The 22,562-nt window shown below is 55.4% G+C and overlaps 8 protein-coding genes across 8 annotated transcripts; 4 read left to right on the forward strand and 4 right to left on the reverse strand.

The window, feature by feature from the left end:
- Positions 1-167: 167 nt before the first annotated feature.
- Positions 168-926, forward strand: JCM15063_006172 (uncharacterized protein; the record flags this gene model as incomplete). Its single annotated transcript, XM_076679981.1, has 3 exons — positions 168-487; positions 555-709; positions 803-926. Coding segments are annotated over 3 exons (599 nt in total), but the record flags the coding sequence as incomplete, so codon positions are not given.
- Positions 927-1,090: 164 nt separating this feature from the next.
- On the reverse strand, positions 1,091-3,148 carry MET7 (tetrahydrofolate synthase; the record flags this gene model as incomplete). The annotated part of the gene is made up of 8 exons (XM_076679982.1): positions 1,091-1,356; positions 1,440-1,612; positions 1,685-2,030; positions 2,093-2,225; positions 2,291-2,455; positions 2,514-2,597; positions 2,664-2,906; positions 2,993-3,148. 8 exons carry the CDS (start codon positions 3,146-3,148, stop codon positions 1,091-1,093), a joined length of 1,566 nt encoding a protein of 521 aa, XP_076532838.1.
- A 430-nt stretch (positions 3,149-3,578) lies between these two features.
- Positions 3,579-5,787, forward strand: JCM15063_006174 (acyl--CoA ligase; the record flags this gene model as incomplete). Its single annotated transcript, XM_076679983.1, has 6 exons — positions 3,579-3,881; positions 3,943-4,814; positions 4,894-5,213; positions 5,302-5,323; positions 5,389-5,486; positions 5,585-5,787. 6 exons carry the CDS (start codon positions 3,579-3,581, stop codon positions 5,785-5,787), a joined length of 1,818 nt encoding a protein of 605 aa, XP_076532839.1.
- Positions 5,788-7,300: 1,513 nt separating this feature from the next.
- On the reverse strand, positions 7,301-10,120 carry SET6 (Set6p; the record flags this gene model as incomplete). Its single annotated transcript, XM_076679984.1, has 7 exons — positions 7,301-8,150; positions 8,226-8,523; positions 8,587-9,383; positions 9,451-9,502; positions 9,566-9,602; positions 9,698-9,735; positions 9,808-10,120. 7 exons carry the CDS (start codon positions 10,118-10,120, stop codon positions 7,301-7,303), a joined length of 2,385 nt encoding a protein of 794 aa, XP_076532840.1.
- A 283-nt stretch (positions 10,121-10,403) lies between these two features.
- RPO21 (DNA-directed RNA polymerase II core subunit RPO21) lies at positions 10,404-16,463 on the reverse strand (the record flags this gene model as incomplete). Its single annotated transcript, XM_076679985.1, has 11 exons — positions 10,404-10,611; positions 10,709-10,813; positions 10,869-10,949; positions 11,011-11,181; positions 11,249-11,683; positions 11,747-14,596; positions 14,676-14,692; positions 14,762-14,820; positions 14,893-15,364; positions 15,456-16,353; positions 16,432-16,463. 11 exons carry the CDS (start codon positions 16,461-16,463, stop codon positions 10,404-10,406), a joined length of 5,328 nt encoding a protein of 1,775 aa, XP_076532841.1.
- A 412-nt stretch (positions 16,464-16,875) lies between these two features.
- On the forward strand, positions 16,876-19,035 carry JCM15063_006177 (uncharacterized protein; the record flags this gene model as incomplete). The annotated part of the gene is made up of 1 exon (XM_076679986.1): positions 16,876-19,035. The coding sequence occupies one exon, from the start codon at positions 16,876-16,878 to the stop codon at positions 19,033-19,035; it is 2,160 nt and encodes a 719-aa protein (XP_076532842.1).
- Positions 19,036-19,092: 57 nt separating this feature from the next.
- Positions 19,093-19,923, reverse strand: JCM15063_006178 (uncharacterized protein; the record flags this gene model as incomplete). The annotated part of the gene is made up of 4 exons (XM_076679987.1): positions 19,093-19,490; positions 19,558-19,621; positions 19,707-19,802; positions 19,921-19,923. The coding sequence occupies 4 exons, from the start codon at positions 19,921-19,923 to the stop codon at positions 19,093-19,095; spliced, it is 561 nt and encodes a 186-aa protein (XP_076532843.1).
- Positions 19,924-20,704: 781 nt separating this feature from the next.
- On the forward strand, positions 20,705-22,474 carry JCM15063_006179 (uncharacterized protein; the record flags this gene model as incomplete). Its single annotated transcript, XM_076679988.1, has 5 exons — positions 20,705-21,237; positions 21,303-21,342; positions 21,404-21,526; positions 21,604-22,143; positions 22,226-22,474. 5 exons carry the CDS (start codon positions 20,705-20,707, stop codon positions 22,472-22,474), a joined length of 1,485 nt encoding a protein of 494 aa, XP_076532844.1.
- Between the last annotated feature and the right edge of the window lie 88 nt (positions 22,475-22,562).

The following is a 22,562-nucleotide window of genomic DNA, read 5'->3' on the forward strand; positions in this document are numbered from 1 at the left end:
GGCCTATTGTGTGCGTGGGGTGTTTGCCCTTCCTCTAAGTTGCGATCTGGTTTAACGGCGGCCCACGTGTGATCACACTGCCGCCCTGGGGGGGGTTTGTAAAATTTTTTTTTTTCCCCCCCCCCCCCCCCCCTTTCGAGCCTCACTAGATTACGATTGGCTGATAGAGCTCGATACTGCAGAACAGGGCGGACTCGGGTTGACATCCCAACACTATGCCCTCGTGCCGGGAGACCTCCGAGAACTCGAATCACTCAAAGCGACTCTCCTCCACTCTCCGTCATCATCCCAGTCGAATGCAACGTTGCTCGATCCTTCCTTACCTACTCTTCTCCTCCTCGAATGCGTACTCGTCTATCTACCACCGAGCGCAACGAGCAACCTGCTCTCATTCTTCGCCTCGACTTTCCTTGAAGGCAGCGTGGTCTCGTACGACCCATTCGGCTTGAATGACAGCTTTGGTCAAGTCATGAAACGGAACCTTGCGGTGCGTATTGAGCATATGTTCCTGTCCAGGTTCAGCGTTCGAGCTCATCCACCGGATTATTGCTCAGATGCGCGGTCTCAGTCTCCCCGGCGCAGACTCGACCCCAGATCTTGCCTCGTTGACCTCTCGACTCGAAGCGAATGGATTCGAGGGTACAACAACTGGAGCGATCTCGATCAAACAGATCCGAGAGTCGGTCCTACCTCGCGACGAAGTTGACAGGCAAGTTCTCATTTTTCTTTTTTCCTCAAGGGGATTTGGGCTATTGATATATTGATACTCGAACGAGTGTTGCGTTGGGGGCTGTTGGTTCAGGGTGAACAAGATTGAACAGATTGATGAAGTCGAAGAGCTCAATCTCGTTCTCGATCATTACGCCGTCTCGTGGGGAACCGTGACACTTGGCAGCAAACCACGGATAGCTCTTACATCTACATGAAGCTCGAATCACAGTGAACCTCTCCGATTGAAATGCGAGACAAGTGTTGAACTAGCTTTCTTTTTCTGATCGGTATGTTCAGTTTGCGTTCAGCGCGGGTTTCGCGAGATGTGTGCAGAGGAGAGGACTCACACAACAGACAATACGAGACAACGTGATCTGGTTCACAGCGGCAAGTCTGCAACGGCCATGACTCCCCCAACGAGATGCAGACTACCCGTCACCAACGCCTGTTTCGACGTGCCTGGTGAAATCTCACTCGTGCGGATGAGTTCGACTGCTTCCTCGATCGACGAGATGACGTGGATCTCAGCTCGAGATGCTGCAGACTCTGGCGATCGCGCTGCGAGTTCACGCCAAGCGGCGGCAAGCTCGTGTTGAAGTGACAGAGTTTCGAGGTCATGTGCGTGATAAGCGTTCGATGTCAGATCTGTGAGAAGAGTATCAAGCTCGTCAGGATATCATTCGGGTACGAGAGCGCACGATATAGAGGCTCTACGAAAGCGGACTGACCACCTTTCGAAGTTCCCGAGCGATAAGTCGTGTTCGTGCAAAAGATGACATGATCGAATGGCTGAGTGAGGCCTGTGCCTGATCGGGACAGCGATTCGAGCAAAGTCGAGAGGAGAGAAAGACCAGATCGTCCCGAAGTGCAGTTGAAGACGAGGGTACGACTTGCTTTTTGGCTAAGTACGATCACTGTTAGCTTCCGTCATTGGGCATAGGTAAGGGAGTTCGCGTGCACTTGCCTGCCCGACAATGCTTCCTCGCCGAACCATTCACCACAGCATTGGAGACTCTCGACCGTGTGAGCCCCATCAAGGTACCAGGTCAAGCCCTCCGTTTCGGGATCCTGCGCAGTCTGACACCGGCCGGGCCATCGAGTCTGTCCGAGAGCAGTCACAACATTCGGCGCTAGCGGAGACGGGGAAATGAGATCGGTTGGGAGTGCCGGCAGAGTTGCGCTTGTCGAGTCTGTAGCAGGCGGCCGAGTCTCAAGTTTGACGGATTCGAATGCTGGAGGGGTTCGGGGAGATGACAAGAAAGCTTGCACGAGGGCAACAGCGAGAGAAGCGTTCGATCGCTGGTGCGAACCAGCGAGACCTGGTAATGGCGGCGTAAGTTCGAGGCAGGATTCAGATATCGACAACAAGGTTTGTTCCCACCTAGTTTGATGTTGCTGGTTTGAGCGTGTTCGGGAACCACCGTGAAGGAGGAAGCTTTGAGTTCTGCTGCGCGGGACCTCAGGACGTCGAGTCCTTCACTCGGCTGTTCGATTGCCAGAGCTGGCACTCCCGGCTAGCGGAGGCAGTCCTTGTCAGATCTCGGGTAAAAGTCAGTTGGTGGCAAGCTGGCAGTCCTACCTTGTAGATTCCGCCTTTTTGGTGCGCGATCTCTGGGATCGTTTTGCCGAGAACGAAGACGTGGTCGATACCGAGCGGGGTTACTCCTGTCACGATCGGACTGGGTACGACGTTGGTCGAGTCATACGTTCCCCCGACTCCAACTTCGAGAATCGTCGCATCGACCTGTGCGGGTAAAGTCAGTCCAGCAAAATCAAGTCGAGCTCACACCGCGCATGCTCACCTTTTCTTGCAGGAAGACGTGAAAGGCCATGATGGTGAGATATCGGAAGTAGGCTGGCTTCTCGGCAGTCGCCGGGTTCGCTCGCTGTGGATGCCACTCGAGTCAGGTCCGAATCGCGACTCGGAACTCTCGGAATAGTCAATAATGTACGTTGGTATCAGCTTCGAGCTTGTCCCACACCTCCCAGAAGTACTTGGCAAAGAGGTTTTCGTCGATAGGTTTGCCGTTGATGCGGATGCGCTCCCTCACTGCGACCATGTGCGGCGAAGTGTACAGTCCGACTTTGGCCTCGGGCGCGAGGGTGGTCAGAAGCGAGGATGTGAATGCACTCGTCGAACCCTTGCCCTTGGTTCCAGTGATGTGCAAGACGTTCAAGCGGTTGAGGTCGGTCGGCTTGAATCCGAGGATGGGGCGCGAATGCATTTGTGGTCAGCCTCGCTCGATCGCAGTATTTGCAGGCGCTGTGGGTAGGTATTCACCGTGTAGCCAATCCGGTGCAGGTATTCGACGCCTTCGACCATCTGGGCCTCTCCGTTGGTCGTCCCACTTTTCCGAATCGCATCGATCACGGCCGCGTTCGACTGGAGCGAATTGAGCGCTTCGATTGCAGCCGAGTAGGATCTTGCAGATGTCATGGTCGTGAGAGTGCGGTACCAGAGCGGGATCGTGCGGTGCATCCAAGTGAGCAAAGAGTCAAGTTCGCACAACTTTAAGCTCCTCATCCTTGCTCGACGATGTTCTGTCACGCCATCTACAGCCAGACAACTTCTCACGATGCCCACTCGTCCACCGTCTGAAGCCCATGCTATGATTGGACCGGAGCATTCTCGCGTCGATGACTCATCTCTCACCTGTCTCTTGCGCTCGCACCCAGCTTGTGCAGGCTAGAGACGGTTGCACTACCTACTGCGGTTGGTGTCTACAGCTCGTTCTGGCCGAGCTTGGGGGTGCGACGCTTGGACCGGCGATCGAAGCTGCACTCTCAGGCTGTGCATGCAGTGCTTGGGTCGGATTGCTGCGTGCCCGAACCTTCTGTGGTCGGGCAAACCACCGAGCTGTCCTTACATGCTCGACGCAGAGAAGCGTCGACCGAAAAAAAGTCTTGCAAGCGCCCGATGGCTGAATCCGGTACTCGGCGACCAAAACTCTCCGTCCGACTCGGCGTTGCGATCGCCCCACATTCCGCTGCAATTCCATCCCTTCTCCCATCCAAACCAGCGCTCGACGACCATGACCATCTACCGAAGCACGTTCGAGCCCGTTCCCGAGACCTATGTCGGCGGAGTATTCGAGTTCATCTTTGGCTCGTCCAACCCAAACTATGACCCGAAGAGCATCGCCCTCATCGATGGCCCAACCGGGAACAAGGTGAGCTGATTTTGGCGCCCTCTCGAGCATGCTCACACTCTAAACGAGAACATCTGTGCAGACTACCTACGCTCAATTGCGCGAATCGTCCCTCGAGTTCGCATCGGGGTTCACCTCGGCTGCTGGACTCAAACGTCGCGACACGATTCTCATTTTCGCCCCCAACAGTGTCCTGTACCCAGCACTCGTATTTGGAGGACAGGCCGCCGGTTTGGTCGTTTCGACTGCAAACTCGTCGTACACCGCGACCGAACTCGCCCACCAAGTCGAGCTCGCTTCGGCCAAGATCCTTCTCGTCGGTGCCGATCTCGTCAACGTCGCGAAAGCCGCTGCGAAAGAATGTGGCATTCCCGAGGGTCACATCTACGTTCTGCCAGGAGTTGATGGCAAATTGCCCACTCAGCTCGAAGGTCTCCGAAGCTACGAGGAGCTCAAAGGCTCCAAGTCGTTCAAACCTGTCGAGTACACCGAGGCCCAAGTCAAGAACGAGCTTGCAATCCTGCCCTTCTCGTCGGGTACGACCGGCAAGGCGAAAGGTGTCATGCTGTCGGTCCAGAACATCACTTCGTGCGTCCAGCAAACGATTCAAACCAAGGACCTCTTCGACCAGAAGGACACGATGCTCGCCGTCTTGCCAATGTATCACATCTTTGGTCTGGTCGTGACGCTCCACCTGACTCTGTACAATGGAGGCACCATGTGCATCCTCCCCAAGTTCGATCTCGCTCTCGCCCTCGAGCTCATCCAGAAGTACAAATGCACCGCCGCCTGTCTCGTCCCTCCCATCATCCTCGGCATTGCGAAACATCCCATCGTCGACAAGTACGACCTGTCCTCGCTTCGCTACATCCTGTCGGGTGCGGCTCCTCTCAGCGCAGATCTTCAGCAGGCCGTCTCCACGAGACTCAAGGGCAAGACCAAGGTTGTGCAAGGGTGGGTCCTCAAGTTCTGCTAGTACCGGTAATACGTGTTAGAAGTGCTCACATCGTCGCTTCTTGATGCCCTTTTGTAGGTGGGGCATGACCGAGACCACTTCGGTGGGTCTCATTCCGACTTTAACGAAACCGGTACCGACCGGAAGTGTCGGCCAGCTTCTCTCGGGAGTCGAGGCACGTCTCGTCGATGCGAGTGGTCGCGATGTCAAAGAAGGTGAAGCAGGAGAGCTCTGGGTTCGCGGACCCAACATCATGCTCGGGTACATGAGGAACGAGAAATCGACTCGAGAAACGATCAATGACGAAGGTTGGCTCCTCTCGGGAGATGTCTGCGAGCGGGACAAGAATGGGTTCTTCCGGATCACCGAGCGGGTCAAAGAGCTCATCAAGTACAAAGGTGTGTTTTCGCGCTTTCCGTTTTTTGAGGGTGCACGTGCCTCGACCATTCAGTCTCGCTCATGCGCTTTGTCTCTTTTGGCTCTCAGGATTCCAAGTCGCCCCTGCCGAGTGCGTAACCGTTTCTCCAGGACTGTGGCGCAACACACAGATGCTGATCGTTCTCGGATTACCAGACTTGAAGGTGTTTTGCTCAACTGCCCCTCAATCGGAGATGCTGCCGTCATCGGAGTGTGGTCGGAAGAGCAAGCAACCGAACTTCCACGTGCTTACAGTCAGTCTTTTTACATTCTGCACACGCCATGAGGTCGACTTCGTCATTCAGGACAGGACTGACAAAGAATCCTATCCTTCTTTTCTCTCTTTGTTCAGTTGTACCCGCCCCGAATGCCGACAAGAAGACGGTCGCGGAAGAAGCTCGCAAATGGGTCGAATCGAAACTCGCACCCCACAAACGCTTGAGAGGTGGAGTGTACGTACTCGAAACGATTCCGAAATTGCCTTCGGGCAAGATCTTGCGCAAAGATTTGCGTACCATGGCAGCCAAGGAAGACAAGACGAACTCTCGGTTGTAGAAAATGCATGTTGCACGGTCAAGACAATGCTCGAACCGCGCAAGAACGCGAAGATTCAAAAAGCTTGCAGTTTTCCATCTATCGTGTTGTTTTGTATAGTTCCTGAATCGAGCTATTCATTCTTTCCTTTCCTGTTTTTGACGTGCGGCGGCAGGTCAGGTGCGGTAGAGTCGAGAGGTCCGTTCAGCTTCACATGAGTGGCAATATAGCTCGTGCAGGTCAAGTGTGTTTTCTCGTCCTCGCATGAATAGATGTATCGGATCCTGCTCTATCGGCGATACGAGGTAATTCATCGATGAGCGTCGTGGGGCGCGAACATGGGAGGCCACGCTTTCAGACCGCACTCCAACGTACGAGATAATCAGTGCCCTACTGGCTCGCGCTGCTCGAGTCCGTGACACTGCAAGCTCGCGAATAAGCCTTGAGCATTTGACAGGTGCCTACGGAATTTTGGTGCCCAGCTCACCTTGTCTCTGCTACAACGCTCTCGCTTGCATTCCCACTGTTCCCATGATTGCTGTTTGCGCTCGTAGGAGACGCTCCCAATTTGTCCTCATCACACTCGACTCTTTCAATCTCTCCAACACTCTCCCCAAGTCGTGCTTCAGGCTCAGATGGCCCATCCTCGCCCAATGCTAGATTCACCGGTTTGACGACCTCTTTCGTTTCCGCTGTTCTGACGGCCGGTCTTGGAGAGCGCAACATTCGTACTCGAGGATGAAACGGTTGTTCCAGATCTTCCTTGGAATCTCCTCCCCAACTCGAGGTACTTGCCCGTTCCCAAGTATCACTTTCCTCTTCCTTCCTGATTTCCCCGAATGGTTTGTGTTCAGGTCGACTTGGGGTTGTTCCCTCGATCTGTCGACGTACGATAGGTCTCGTAGCGTTTGAGGCGGAGAGGACGATAGGTTGGAACGGTGAGAACGCAGGCGCCTCAGATCGAGATGATGCCGAGAGACTGGGTGAACTAGGTCGATCGAACAGGTCGGCCGGAATGTCGGTTGCTCTCGAAGACATAATTGTTCCTTTGTAGCTCTGCCAACTGGCCAAGGATACGAACCCGCAGACGAACAGAGCCTAAACCGGGCGCCGGATCATTCCGCGGGTAAAATGACGGGATGCCAGCGCACAGACCCAACTATCTAAATTTCGCAATTCGCAAGCTCCTTCGAAGCTCCTTCGCGACTCACGCTTTGGCTTACACGACCGACGAGATCCCTTTCGCGACAATCCACTCGCTCGATGCCACGTGTTTGCAAGCAACTTCAGGAATTTTGCACTGGCAGAATCGAACAATTACCCGCGTTCACTCCACAGGTCAAGCCAGGAAGCAAAAGTACACTCAAGCTAGCTACATTGACGCAAATCTGTCACTGTTTGTGCAATGGCTGTATCACCTGCAGAGTCAGGCGAAATCTCGCCGTTCAAGCTTTCAAGCGATTCTCACTTTCCTGGACGACTCGCTCCCAATGTCAGGCCATGATCGCTTGAAAAGGAGATTAGAGCTCTTACCTTATGCGTTTTCGAAGTAACGGTCGACAAAGTGCGTGAGGAATGATCCAAGCTCCTCAATCTCGCTGGACCATACCATTCGAAAGTCTTTCTTCTTCCTGCCGGTTGTGAGCTGATCGAGTTCGATAGCGAACTCGAGCCAAGCCTTGCCTTCGCGAGGGTTGTGACCGCCTCCTGGATGAGCTGACGTTGCGATGTAACAGAAGATGACGCGCATGATTCGCGAATTGGGACCGTTGAAGGGTGCGGCCGTCACTTTCAGTTTGCCACTCTTCGTAGGCACGAAGTGAACTCCTTCTGCGTTGAGAGCTTTCTTGAAGAAGGATTGCCTCTGCGAGCGATCGTGAATCGGACACAGCATAGTCGAGAGGTCGTGGTAAGCGCGCACGGCTTCGGGACCGATCGAGTTCGTCGACGGATATGTCGATTCAAAGTTCGTAACGATGTCGGATAACTTGTCCGCCACGTCCTTTTCATCGCAGCAATCGTGAAGATCGGGGTCGAATACCTCGTATTTGGTACGCAGGATATTGGACCGTCTCGCGAGTTGGACAGTTCCCGCCTTGCGATCGTCCTTGCATCGACTGCAGGTGCATTCGAACTCAAACTTCTGCACGAAGATCTTGTGGCGCACTTCGTATGGCAAGCCGACTTGAAGGTACGAAAGCGTGACTTCTTCGTCTTGGGAAATGTCTGTCCGAGCTCGAATCACGATGACGTCGCCGTTGATGTACCACGTCGCGTTCGGAGCGCACGAATGGTTGAATATTGAGCTTCTGCTGAAGAGGTTCGGATCAAAATCGAAGAAACTCATTTCGGTGGTTCCCTCGGCCAAGTCCTCCAGGCTGAATCTGGGACGCGGCCGTGCTCGGAGTCAGCCGCCACACGGGTTGTCCAACCAAGCCTAGACAGAGAGCAAAGCGTACTGATTGTGGGCCTGGATGGCTTCGATACGGCTCGAATCGACAAAGACATTCGACATGTCGGTTGGCAGAGATGGTGCAAGGGGGTCGAAGGAAGGACGACAATTCGGTTGGAATTGAGGCCCCCCATACAAGCAATGTACAGCTCTAGCGCTAGCAGGATCGTCGACGATCGTGTTCACGATCTTCGACACGAGGTCAATGTTGGCCGAATTGACGGCGAGGCCCAGCGCAAGATCCCAGCCGATAGCGCGCGAACGAGAGTCTCCCCTGCCGCGTCCTCGGGCGAAACTTTTCTCGACTGTCGTCCAGATCTGATGTCAGGGAGGTTGAGATTGCGTCGGCAGACTGCAGGGCGACTCACCCATCAACAAATCTCCGGCAGAAATTCGTTTCTTGGCGAATACTCCGCGGCCTCCCCCGACATGCGGCACGTTGTCGATCCCGATTGTCGATGCGACGTAGTCGCCAACGTCCGGCTTCCCGAACAACAGGTTCTGCAGGTCGTATTGTCCCGTCTTCGTCTCTGTGAGCTTCCTCTGTACGCGAGCGCGACCTTCCTGCGCTTCACGATTGTCGGGAGAATCACAAACAGCTTCCTCGTAGCTGGACAGAGCTTGCTCAAGCATCCTTCGGTTCTCAAGCGCTTTCGATCGTCTCATCTTGGCCCTGAGGCTGCTGAGACTACTCGAATCTGCGGATGTCTGCAAGCACATGACCAGTGCAGCCTCGGCATCTTGCAGGGCTTGGAAAGGATGGTTGAGGTTGAGGTGCGTTTGAGAGGGATTCAAGAGCAAGAGGAGTCGCTCAGAATCGGCACACGGGCTCGCGAGCCCGTCGTCGTAGAATTTCTTCGCGACTTGGTACTTTCGACCCTTGAAAGCAGAGTTGCCATGCGCGCGATGGTCGAATTTCGGCGAGCGATAGACAGCTGGAGGCGCACGCGTTGACCATCTGACAGCCTCGAGCATGGGGTCGGCAGGTCCGAGGAGTACGACGTCGGTGGGCGAAAAAATGCGAAGGCAGAACTGACTTGCGCCGAGGAAATTGCAGATATGGGGCTCGCGAATGGCAAGTATCGTGCCAAGCGGGAAAAGCAGGTCGAGATCGTGTCCAGACTGGATCGATTGTTCTTCGAAGTGGTACAAAGCTATCGAGATGCTGGGAGAGCGCATTGTCACGGTTCAGCTTGAACCAGGTGTCAAAACGACAAAAGATCCGTGCTCACGCTCGGCCGCGTGTGTCCTCGACAACGAATTGTACGCCAAACGAATTTGTACCTGACGCGAGTCCGTTCAGCCAAGAAGTCGAACGAAACTCACAGAATGCGAGTATTGGCTTACATAGAGCGGAGATCGAGCGGACGATAATGTATCGACCCTTTCAACAACGTCATAGCCCGAAGGTTCAACACCTGTCAGCGCCTCCAAGCGGCAACCTGTTGAGGGCAAAGACCTTCGCCGACACCTACATACCTTGTGCGTGTGGGGGACCAGCATGTCGCCAAGGTTAACTTTCAAAGATCGGACATCTCAACGTCAGAAACATGTAGTCGCATTAGAAAGCTATCCAAAACTGAACTGACTTGGCTTGAGCTGGTTAAACGCAGTTTTGGACGACTCAGTCGAGCGTGGCATGCAGAGAAAGTCGAGTTCATTCCCGTGGTTGCGAAGCATGTCTCCCCTAGCCTCTTTTGCCTCCCTGAGGAGCGTTTTGCGCGGGGTCGGCACCAACTTGACGGGATTCTGTTTCTGAAGCTCGTACATCTTGAATTTGACCTTGTATGCGCTCGACATCCCCTTCAGGACAGGGACATCTTGGTCGAACAGCGTCTCGCTGAGATAACAGTCGCGCCCATCGTGAGGGTCGGCAAACGCTGCCGTGCGATTGCTGCCCATCTTTGCAGCTAGGTCTCCGGTATGAGCGAGATCAGAGCGATGAGAGAACGAGAGGAGGTCAAGCAGCGGGAGAAAGACACACGAACCCCGTACGCGCTCGTGGTATTTATGTCGAAACACCTCAACCTGAATCCGCACTGTCTCGATCTTCCAAAAATTTGGACAAGCACTCAAAACCCAGAGAACACGGCGATTGGAGGGGATAGACAACAATTTGCAGGCAAGACATTTACTAAGCTACGACGACGGCGATGACGACAAAGAGATCCAGGAATCGCTAGGTTCATCGATTCCATGAAGCCGTGCTCGAGTAGTTTGTCTGCGAACCAGACCCTCCTGCACCTTCGCGAGGCGATGCTGGCGAGAACGCAGGCGAGACCGGGGAGAATTGAGGCGAAGTGGGACTGTATGCAGGCGACTTGGCACTCATCGCGGCTGGACTCGTCGGTGAGTAGGCTGGACTCGTCGGCGAGTATCGCGGGCTCGTCGGACTGAACGAGGGAGAGGTAGGGCTGTCGCACGTGTTCGGAATGTGTCAGTTTCCAAAAGGGTTTCAATCGCTTTCGTTAGACAGGTTCGACAACGTACGAGTATCTCGGAGACGACGGCGAGAACGACGGCGAGGTGGGCGAGTACCTCGGACTCGAAGGCGAGAAAGAAGGAGAGGTTGGGCTGTACCTCGGGGAAGTCGGGCTGTTCCACCAGTGTTAGAGAAATTATCAGTACTGCTCCTCTTAACTTCACGCACAATATGAGCGAAACGTACGAGAACGAAGGAGATGTCGGACTGAAGGAGGGAGAAGTGGGCGAGTAAGACGGTGAAGTTGGTCTGCATCAAGATAGTCAGCGCCCTGCATTGCAAGCGATCTTTGCCCTCGAGGTGGACTCACGAGAACCTGGGAGAGGCAGGAGACATGTTGAGCTGCGGGCTCGTTGGCGAGTATCCAGGGCTCGAACCGGCAGAACCGCGATTGGACCACGGACTCGTCGGCGCGAAATTGCCGCCAGGGCTGCGAGGGTTGTAAGGGGATGATGCATACGCTCCTCCAAATGGAGAAGCACTGTGAACAAGAGCGTTATCAGCGACATGAAGAATCTTGGCATACCTCACAGGAAGAAACCACTCACGGGCTGTAGCCTGCTGCTCCGAACGGACTCGCTCCACCCGTGAACGGACTTGCACCGCCAGCGAATGGCGAAGCACCTCCGAATGGCGACTGCCCTCCCGAGAACGGCGAGGCGCCACCGAAGGGCGACAAACCTCCGGCGAGTCCTCCCTGATCGTAACCATCGGCGCCCGGTTGAATGATCGGGGAGAAAGCAGCCGACGCGAAGTCTTGACCCTGTCCGAGGTACGCAGGTGTCTTGCCGTCGTACAATTCGGCGTAGGGCGTCGCTCCTCCGGCGTGCAGACCAGGAGTCTTGCCGCCATCGTTGAGCATGTCCATCATCATCGCAGCGGGAACAGGCAGACGGTGATCCGGAACGACATCCTTGAGGAGCGATGTGTCGAGCGCAAGCTCGAATGCACCCGTTCCCATCGGTGCGACTTGACCAAGCAGACTGTAACACGAAGGGAGTGAGCTTGTGAAGTGCGCGCGAAAATACGAGGGAAAAAAAACGTACACATTCTCGGCAACACCAGTGCAGTAATCGGTCTCTCCAGCAGCCGCCGCCTCCATCAAGATCTCGACTGTCTCCTCGAACGAACAGCGCATGAGAGCACCCGTGTCGGATCGGTTGATACCGTGACGCGTGATGGCCATGAGCGATCCGCGGTTGGTCATGATATCCGTCAACATGGACAAGTGACGGTAGTTGACCTTGGAACCGTCAAACTCGATGACGTTGCGCAACTCGCGCAGAACTGAAGCGCGGGCGGCTTCGATACCGAGGACCTCGAGGATCTCGACGCACGAGTTGGACATGGTTCGGCGCGAGTCGACTCCATCGACGCACAAAACCTTGCGCAAGTTGATGCCGTCGGTTTCGAGCACCCACTCGGTCGGGGTGTGGTACTCCCCAACCTCGTTCAACTGACTCCTCTTCTGCTCGACCATGAACACTCGATCAATACCCTCGACTCCTCCAAGCGCGATCGAACCAAGCATCTGCGACTCGAGTTGCTTGAGGAAGATGTCCTCGGCATCGTCGTCGCCCTCTTCGTCCTGCTCGCCGTCTGCCGGCATGAGCGCACGACATCGGATCACGAGTTTCTCGGCATTGTCCTCGGACCAGATCACGAACAAGTCCTGGTCGAACGTTTCGGCGATCTTGCCCGCGACGTACGCCATCTCGAGCTTCTTGTCGAGCATCTTGGCTCGGTCGAGTTCGAACCTCAGCAACCACGGCGATTGTCGTTTGAGGTTCATCTCGACGTCTTCGTCTGGAATTGCGAAGAACGCTTCGACGAACTCTCGATCGTCCTCGATTACGGTTGCTGAAGGATCCGGGTCGTAGAAGATCTGAGTCGAAGCCGTAATAGTCTGCAGGGTCGTGAACGAGAGCTTCGTCTGCACTTCTTTCGCCTGGTTGACATCGCGTGCGATCTCCGGGTCGAGGTAGACCGTCGTCGAAGGCGTCTTGAGGTTGACGGCAACGTTGATGATCTCCTTGAGACGAGGAACTCCGAGCGTGACGTTCTTGGAAGACACACCAGCGTAGTGGAACGTGTTGAGCGTCATCTGTGTGGCGGGTTCTCCGATCGATTGTGCTGCGAGCGTTCCACACATCTCTCCCGGTGCAACCATCGACGCGTTGAATTTAGATTCGACTTCTCCGATGACCCATTCGAACGCCTCGCGGTTGAGGCGGTACTCCTCAATCACCCGACGCACGGCGAACGATGAGCGGAGGAAGATGCGGAACAATTGCGTCGCATTGTCCTGCGCCTCTTGCGACAAACGATCGGTTCCACGCACGACAACGAGACGGTCGCACAATTCGGTCACGACTTGGATAATTTCGGCCGGAGGGAGGTCGGAAGCCTTGCGATCGTCGATGTGGAAGATCTGCTGAGCGTTCTGAATGATACGACGGATGTTGACCGGGAGTGAGACAGTCGCATCACCGTTCGGGAAGATGAACGTGCGCAACAGGCGTCGGTCCTCCTTGAGTTGTTCGAACTCGAGATCGAGCAATCGCTGCAAGTCGGCGTCGGGTTCGGCAAGGTCGACTCGCAAGGCACCCTCTTTGAACTTCCACGCATCGTCCATGACATCGACTCGGTACCTCGCATCGTACCGCGCGTCGGACAACCGGATCGGATCGACCACCTGCTCTTCGATGAACGCTCCATCCATACCGTCCTCACCGTACACAAACTGCACGACGTCTCCCAACGAGTTGCGCACGGTACCGTCATACGCGACCATGACATCCTCGAGCGCCTTGACAAGTCGACGTTGGATGTATCCCGTCTCGGCAGTCTTGACGGCGGTATCAATCAATCCCTCGCGTCCGGCCATCGCGTGGAAGAAGAACTCTTGAGGCGTGAGTCCTCGCAGGTACGAGTTCTCGACAAAACCTCGCGCTTCGGGCGAGTAATCGTCCTTTGTGAAATGAGGCAACGTTCGGAACTTGAACCCGAACGGCACACGTTTACCCTCGACGACTTGTTGTCCGACACAGGCCGACATTTGTGAAATGTTGATGAACGAACCTTTCGAACCGGCAACGACCATCTGTTTGACGTTGTTGTCGGCTTTGAGCGAGCGTTCGGCCGATCGTCCGGAACTGTCACGAGCCTGGTTGAGCGCGCGCGTAACCTTCGATTCGAACGATTCTCGAATCGTCATTCCCGGTTCGGGTTCGAGTTTGTCCTCTTGGGCGAGCAAGATGACCCGGTTGACTTCGGCCTTGGCCGAGTCGATGAATCCGGTGATCGCCTCCATGGTCGCCTTGTCGGGTACGGTGTCTCCAATTCCGATCGAGAACCCATTGTGCAGGAGCCAGTAGTTGACCACTTTTTGAACGCCCGAGAACCAATCGCGACAGACTTCGGATCCCTTTTCGCGGAAGATGATGTGAATCAGTCCTCCCTGTGACGTTCCGACTGTCTTCTTGTCGACCGTGCCAAACATGATCTGTCCGTTCTCAATCCACATGCCGTTGTCCTCCGCAGGTGCCGGACTTGCCGGATCGGAAGAACGGTACAAGTTGATCCCTTTCGGAATGCACATCGACAGGATCTGCTTGCCGGTCCACAGTTGTTTCGGCTTCATGATTGCGGGTGGCGGAAGCACGCCGTCCCATTCGGGCACCCACAGAAGGATGTTTTGAATAAAGTCTCGATCCATGAAGCAATCGCGCAATGTGAACTTGCGCACTCCGCAGAGCGTGTCCTGCACGATACCCATGACGGGCTTGTTCGCTTGCGGCGAGATAATGTTGCGGGGAACGGCGGCGATTTGCATCAGTTCGGCTCGAGTCTCTTCCGATTGCGGAACGTGCAAGTTCATCTCGTCTCCATCGAAACTACAGCGAGACGAACAAGTCAGTCATTCTCGCTCTGCAAGGACATCCAAGCTATGTCGTGAGTGCAGAAGCAGCGTACTCGGCGTTGTAAGGCGACTGTAGCAAATACGAACGCCAAGTCAGCTTTGAATGCTTGCCAAGAAAAGGCTCATGATGTCAGCTGACCGTGACAGAAAGGTTGAGACGGAAAGTGGAGTACGGCATGAGTTTGACTCGGTGGGCCACTGGACACAGTGCAGAAAGAACAGGTTCAGATTGGGATTCTTCCAAGAGCAAAAGGTACTCGGGAGACGTACTCATGGACATTTTGTGCAAACTCGGTTGACGGTTGAACAAGACAATGTCACCATCCTTCAAGTGTCGTTCGACAATCCATCCGTATTGCAAGAACGTATCTGCACGCTTGTTGTACCGCAAGTCGATTCGATCGCCCGTGTCACGCACGACGTACCTCGCACCAGGGTACTCGTTCGGACCGTTGCGAACGAGTTCTTGCAGGTACGAGATGTTGTACGGTGTGACTCGTTCGGGGTACGTCAGCGTCCGCGCGATGGAGAACGGTACTCCAACCTCGTCGAGCGCCAAGTTGGGATCTCCCGTGATGACGGTACGCGCCGAGAAGTCGACTCGTTTACCCATCAAATTGCCTCGAAGACGTCCTTCTTTGCCCTTGAGTCGAGCTCGGATCGATTTGACCGGTCGACCCGATTTTTGTAACGCTTGAGGTTGTCCCGGGAGATCGTTGTCCATGTAGGTTGCGATATGCCACTAAGAGAAGAGAGAGAGAAAGAGAGAGAACAAAACAATCGTGTAGCACGACTGCACTGCCTTGCATGGGGTCAGAAAAAAAGAAGTTTACCTGCAACAGAGTCTCGAACTCGTTCACGACGTGAGCCGGTGCACCTTCCTCCTCGAACTTGCGCAAACTCGAGTTCGCGCGAATGATCTCGGCGAGTTTGTACGTCAAGTCATCCTCTCCTCGCATCGCACCTCCGTCGACCGAGATCGAAGGGCGAACGGGTGGCGGCGGGATCGGTAGGACGGTCAGGATCATCCACGCTGGGTGCGCTTCCGTGGCCGAAAGTCCGAGGATGTTGAGGTCCTCGTCCGAGATCTTGCGAAACAGGGCGTGAGCCTGGGTCGCGGTGAAAGGTTTTCGGTCGGGTTGTTGCGCATTGCCATCCTCGTCCTTGCCCCGACCGTACACGAGGAACAGCTTGAGTCCTTCCTTGCGCAGGGCAGGTTGGTCGTGTCCGCATCCTCCGTGACCTTTGGGTACTTCCTCTCCGTTTGCGATCTTTTGCTGCTGCTCCTCGTCGACCGAGTCCATCTCGCACGTCATTTTGGCCTTGACAAGCGCGTGCACGACCGCGAGTCGTTTCTTCGGGTCGCGAATGTACCGGACGGCATCGCTCAGACGCGGGTCCTCGTGCGGCGCAACCTTGAGTTTGCCACACAGGACGCAGATGCACTCGGTGATCTTTTTGACCTTGTTGAGGAACCCGACGTGGAACACGGCCCGACTGAGGTCGAGGTGACCAAAGTGTCCAGGACATTCGGCCATGCCTTCACCGCACGTCGCGCATTTGAAGTTGCGGTCGATCGTCCCGAGACGCGCGTCGCTCAGCCCGCCGACTTTGGGTCGGTTGTTGCCCTCCTCGAACGTCTCGGGGTACTCGATCTTGCACACCGAGATGGCCTTGATCTCTTCGGGCGAGAGAATCCCAAACTGGATCGTTCTCGGACGCTTGATGGGCCTGGGAGAGAGCGGGGGCAAGTCGAGTCAGCACGCTCAGCCCCACATCGAGGGGGGACCCATAGGGAGGTACACTTACTGCGCAGAGTGCGCAAACTCGTGTCCAAGCATGGTGGGCAGAGCGCAGGGAGCGGTGGCGCGAGGTGAGCGGGATGCGGGATGATCAAGCGATCAAGGTCGAGTCGGTTTCCGGTCCACGCACGCGAGGCGGAGTCGAAAGGGCGCACGCGCGTCGAGGGCTGTACTACTGACGACTGCTACTGGTCAAAGTCCACGCGAGGTCGAGCGGGGAGAGCGGGCAGGTGGGTCGAACGCGATCTCGCACTCGCAACAAACACTGGGCGAACGCGGTCGAGCGAGAGACGGATGCCGGGAGGTGCGAGTCGTCGACTGGGAACTGGGGTCTCGCGTGCGGGTGCGAGAGCCGAGTGTCCCGAGGAGCGTGGAGGACAACGAAGCGAGCGGCTGTGGGACGCATGGTTGACCGCTTCAGTCTCGTCCGTCTCGCACCACGTCTCCCCTCATGTCGACCACGCTCAAGCAGGAACTCAAGGCATGGGAGGCATCGTTCCGCCACGAGCACGGCCGGGACCCGACCAAGCAGGACATCAAACTCGTACCCGACATTGGTGCGTTCGATATCCTCTCTCGTCTCCCTTGTGACGCTGCTCACTGTCGTACTCGGACAGCGCGCAAGTACAAAGACTACAACAAGTCGAAAGCTCGACCTCCTGCGTTTGCAACTCCAACCAAACCTCGCCCGTCGCGTCATCCAACATCTCGACCCGACGTGCCTGCACCACCTTTCGGTTCCCCTTCCAAATCGACTTCGAACAAGAAGAAACCGTCAACAACGACGACAACGGGACGAGAAGCGCAATATGTCCTCGCCAATTCGCCCAGCAAGCTTCAACAACTCGCCGCGATGCACTCGCGCTCGTCCCCGAACAAACTCCAATTCCGCTCGCAGCAAGAGCCCTTTGCTTCAACATCCAACTCGAACAATTCTTTGCCTTCCAACATGATCGAAAGGAACAATGATACGGCTCACAAACGAGTTGCGCCTGCGGACCACGATCGTTCCCCAAAGAAAGCTGTCAACCCGTTTGCGAGTCCAAAGAAACGAGAAATCGTCACCATCAGCCCCATGTCTCGAGGGACGACCCTATTTCAAGACTTTGAACGCCGAGAACGGGAGAAACTCGCGCACCAGCCCAAGAACCGACGTACTCAGGCGGGGATGGGTTGGGGTCATGCTTCGGAACCAATCACGCGCTCGAACGAACTCGATGAAGTCGACGCGTTCTTCGGAGGAGGAATATCATCGTCGTCTTTGACGAAGAACCGAACGCTCGATCGATCGACATTCCCGTCAAGCTCCGCTTCGAATCCATTCCTGGCCCCTTCGCAGGCTCCTTCGACAACATCAACTTCTCCACGTGACTCGACTCGACCTTTGAACGAAGATCCCGACGACGACGACGAAGTGCTGGGTCCTTCCCCGGTCAAACGATCTACTTCCCAGAACCCCTCGAAACCTTTCACTCCCTTGTTTGACGATCCTCTACCTGTACCTCTCGCCACTACTCGATCGAATTCGTTTTCGAGGACGGATTCGAAACCGAAACTGTTTGCGACTTCGCTTCGGATCAACCACGACGATCCTTCTTCTGCTCCAACTTTGTCAAATCTCACCTTGAAAATCAACCCCATTTCTTCGAACGCGAACGCGAAGAATCTCAAACGTTCAACGAGTGTTCGAACGATCAACGACGCGAACCAGAGCACAACGACAACACGGGACGACGATCCAGACGCTCTTCTCGAAGATGCTGATGACAGCTTCTATGCCGACGCACTCGACTCGATCGAATCTCGAGTGAACGAGAAAGGGAAGCCAGGGGGAGGGAAACGTATGCGAGTAGCGACGACCGCACGAGCGAGAGGGAGAGGCCGGGGTAGAGGAGGAGCACTGGACAAGGGCAAATCGAAAGCAGAGGACGACTCGATGAAAGGAGGAGACGAAACACCGACAGCAGACGATGACGAATTCAGGATCGAAAGGAACGGTCGAGGGAGCTTGGTCCTTGATCTCAAGGTCCAAGACGAACATGGACAAGAAACGAGGGAGAGGATCTTTGTACACTCACGACAAGATCGAGAGGGTAAACGACCAAATAGATCGACTCAAACTCGAGATGGGATGACGCTCGACAACAACGAAGAGGGTGACATTGAAGAAGAAGAGGACGACCACGACCTTGTTCGAGTGTCTCTGTTTGACCAATCTCGAACTCGAGCAATCATCTCTTCTGAACCTGCACGTCCTCTTTCGACCTCGAATCGAGAAACGATCGATACGACTTCGTTACCTTCGGACCTCGCAGCGATCTTGTCTCTCCGGAATCGATCACCAGTCAAGACCGGCGCTACCGCCAAAGAGCGTCAAGTTGCGAAACTGTTGAGGGAACCGACTGCACTTGCTCGTACAAAACATCGCACAGGGTTGCTCGAACTTCAAGACGACGAGTACTTGAACGATGCACACGCTAGAGAACCCGAAGACCATCATGACGAGGAACAAGTCAGCGATGATGACGATTGTTGGGACGATGAACCCGACGGATGGAAACAGACGGGTGAAGCTATGGACGGGTACTACTCGGATCCGGATGCTTGGTAAAGAAATGGACAATGTTACAACATGTTCGAGAGGTCCCAAGAAACCGATTGCTTGTTTTCATTCCTCCATCAAACTCTTGTCGTTCTGTTTCGTCTCTTCGCCGGCATCAACGAGCGCTTCTGGATTCGGAACGTTCTCGAGAGGTTCGACGGCTTGTTGCACCGTGTCCATCGACGAGTCTCCACCTTGTTGAGCCGAACCCTCGTGCATGACTGCCTTGAGAGGTTCAGTCGTACTCGCCAAGTTCGCATTCGGCACCGCCGCCGTTGCTGCCGTCACCGGTGGAGGAACGGGAGTCGTATCGATCGGAGCCGATGTCGGCGCTGGCGTGTCGCTCGAAACCGTACCATCGACATTAGGAACGTTGCCCGCAGTAACTTGCTCGACTGCAGCTTCCATCTCTTCTGCAGTTGCTTCAGATTTGTCCGCAGATGTGTCTATCACCCATTTGAGAACTTGCGAAAGCATGCAAGATAAGTCAAGAGCTGATGGCAGGGAATGAGAGAGTGAGGTTGTCCTCACTTTTGTAGTTCTGATTCTGTCCCGGTTGCAAGTTCGATGGTCTGACCCATTCTTTCTTCCATCTCTGTGTCAAGAGACATTGCATATAGAGTCAGTCAAGTGACAATCGACAGCAGCAGCGGAAGGCTGTGCGCGTGATCAACACTCACAGGAACCGCCGCGAGTATCTGTTGTTGTTCGAACGAGAGGGCATCTCGAGCAACGAACGTCCCACCTTTGCGTGCAGCCCAGCGGTTGTTGGTAGCCTGTGTTGACGCGATTGCGAATCAAGTGGGGAGTCGAGAGCACGAACAAGTAGAGAGGCGAGTCAGGCGCGATCACGATTTAGCTGCGAGGGCCCAAGATCGTTTCGCAGCGGCTCACCATGGACCAGAGGATTTGCGAGACGCGTCGATGTTGTGCGACTTGAGCGCTTCGATCAACTTGACGGCGTGCGCAATGATCGGAAATAAGTTTTTCTCCGCGGTGTAATTGGCCCTTTTCTTCCGGTGATGATGATTGTCCGCCATACAATACAGTATTCAATATCAAATGAGTTTTCTAGTTCTCTCTGTATCTCCCGAGCTGAGACTATTTTTGCAGGTGGATTTAACCTTCATCTGTTGCAAATCTGTTGCAAATTAAACAACATGCAGCTGTATGTACTGTACATTGTACAGTACAGTACACCGTGCGCGCGCAAGTTCGGCACAGTGCACACGTCTGCGTTCGTCATTGCTACCCAAGAGAGTCCGGGGGATCCGGGGAAGACGTTCCCCTGAATGCGCGGCGAAAAAATGGGGCACGAGCCATCGCAGCGTATCGAGATCGGTCAAGCGAGCAGCGTAAGTGACAGGCAGCTAGAGCACGAGGAAAGGATTGAGCAGACATGCGAGTGGCTACCACGCAAAGTTCTGAACCGAACGGGTGCCGGTAACGGCCGAGCGAGGCGAGAGACGAGGCGAGGAGCGGATGCGGATGTATGCGCGCGTCATCTGTCCAGCTTTTTTTCCTCTGAGCTGGCTGGCCAGCTGGCCCCCCGTCTCGCTCTGCTCCTACCCTCATCCCCTTTCGCTCCACCCTCTCGCCGCCGTCTTCAAACGCTTCCCGTTCTACAACTCCATCCCTTCGATTAGACCCCACCTCGATTCCAATAGAGCAGAAAGACATGTCGGACAACAAGAACGCTACTCGACCGGAAGCCGTTTCGACCGCTTCGACCGAGTCGATCCACCTCCCTCCCTCGAACCTCGGCACCCCGCGCGACTCGCCCCTCCCGAGCGGCGCTTCGTCGCCCCTTGGATTCCACCTTGCGTCGCTCCCGGGCTCGCGCGCGCCTTCGCCTGATGGTATCTCGACCCCGGGCTCGTCCCGCCCGCCCTCGCCGCTACTCAAGGCGCTCAACAAGCTCTCGATGACCTCGGAGAAGGATCGTGATGCCGAACGGGAGAAGCGCGATGGTGAATCAGGCTCCGGCCGCCGTCCGTCGGTCACTGGCGGCTCGCTCTCGCGCAAGAACTCGCTCAAGACTCCCGTCCCGCGTCGAGGCAGTTCGCCCGCGCTCGCACCGTTCCTCGCCAAGTACGATCAGTTCACTGGTAACGATTCCGGACGCGAGGAGAAGGTGTGTGTCATCGGTTCCGGATCGTGGGGTACGGCTCTCGCACGCCTCGCCGCTCAAAACGCCGCCGAACGTGAAGGGTTAGCAAAAACACAATTCGACTCAATACCTGCAACTTGAGCTGACTTGTCCTTGGTGCCCATAGTTTCGATGAGGAAGTTCGATTCTGGGTTCGCCAGCGAGAGGTGAGAACGATCCCGCTAGTATTATTGTGCAGTGCAGCATGCTGACTCGAGGGTCCCATAGATTCCGGGCAAGGGTCTCCTCACGGACATCATCAACGAAACTCACGAGAACTCGCGCTACCTCCCCGAGATGATTCTCCCCGAGAACCTCGTTGCGGTCCCGTCGCTTACCGAAGTCGTCAAGGTAAGCAGACAGCCACGAGAGAGAGAACAAGTTGGACCGAACACTGATCAAACATTTGTCGGTTTGCGTTTGAACAGGGTGCGACTCTGATCGTCTTCTGCGTGCCGCATCAATTCTTGCCCCCGGTCATCAAGGAGCTCTCGAAGCCCGGTGTCCTGACCCCGGGTGCACGCGCAATCTCGGCAATCAAGGGTATCGAGGTCGACACCAAGTCGTGCGACATCTACACGTACCCGTCGATCATCGAGAAGAAGCTCGGCCTGCCGTGTTCGGCCCTTGGAGGCGCCAACATTGCGCTCGAGGTCGCTAACGAGGAGTTCTGCGAGACGACGATCGGTTGCCCGTCCCCGAAGGACTGTGCGCTGTGGGAAGCCGTGTTCTCGACTCCGATGTTCCGCGTCCACGCCGTGACGGATGTTGCGGGAGTGTCGCTTTCGGGCGCGCTCAAGAACGTCGTCGCAATCGCATGCGGTGTTGTCGACGGTCTCCACAAAGGTGGCAACACGAAGGCTGCGATCATCCGAATTGGTCTCCTCGAGATGTCTTCGTTCACGCTCGAGTTCTTCCCGACGGCGTCGCCGCACACGTTCTCGCACCACTCGGCCGGTGTCGCTGATGTGAGTTTGATCTTTGCGCATCTCCTTGGGACGATCCGTGGTACGGGGAGACTGACAAGTATGAATATTCTCTTCTCGATAGTTGATCACGACTTCGTTCGGAGGTCGCAACCGCAAGTGCGCCGAAGCGTTTGTCACGACGGGCAAGAGCTTCGACGAACTCGAGAAAGAACTGTTGAACGGTCAACGCCTGCAAGGAGTGATCACGGCCGAAGAGATCTACGGATTCCTCAAAGGTCGTGACCGTCTCGACGGATACCCTCTCTTCCACAAGGTGTACCGAATTTGCCAACGCGAGATCGAGCCGGAAGCGATCTTCGAGGACTTGTAAATCTACGAATCAACAACGTACATATGCCCCTCTTTCCTCTCGTCGCTTCCTTCCTCGACTATTTTTGTATATATCACCACTCGACGGG

This window comes from Sporobolomyces koalae (genome assembly GCF_050403365.1).
Source record: "Sporobolomyces koalae JCM15063 DNA, S_koalae_JCM15063T_v1_ctg30, whole genome shotgun sequence".
Taxonomy (NCBI): domain Eukaryota; kingdom Fungi; phylum Basidiomycota; class Microbotryomycetes; order Sporidiobolales; family Sporidiobolaceae; genus Sporobolomyces; species Sporobolomyces koalae.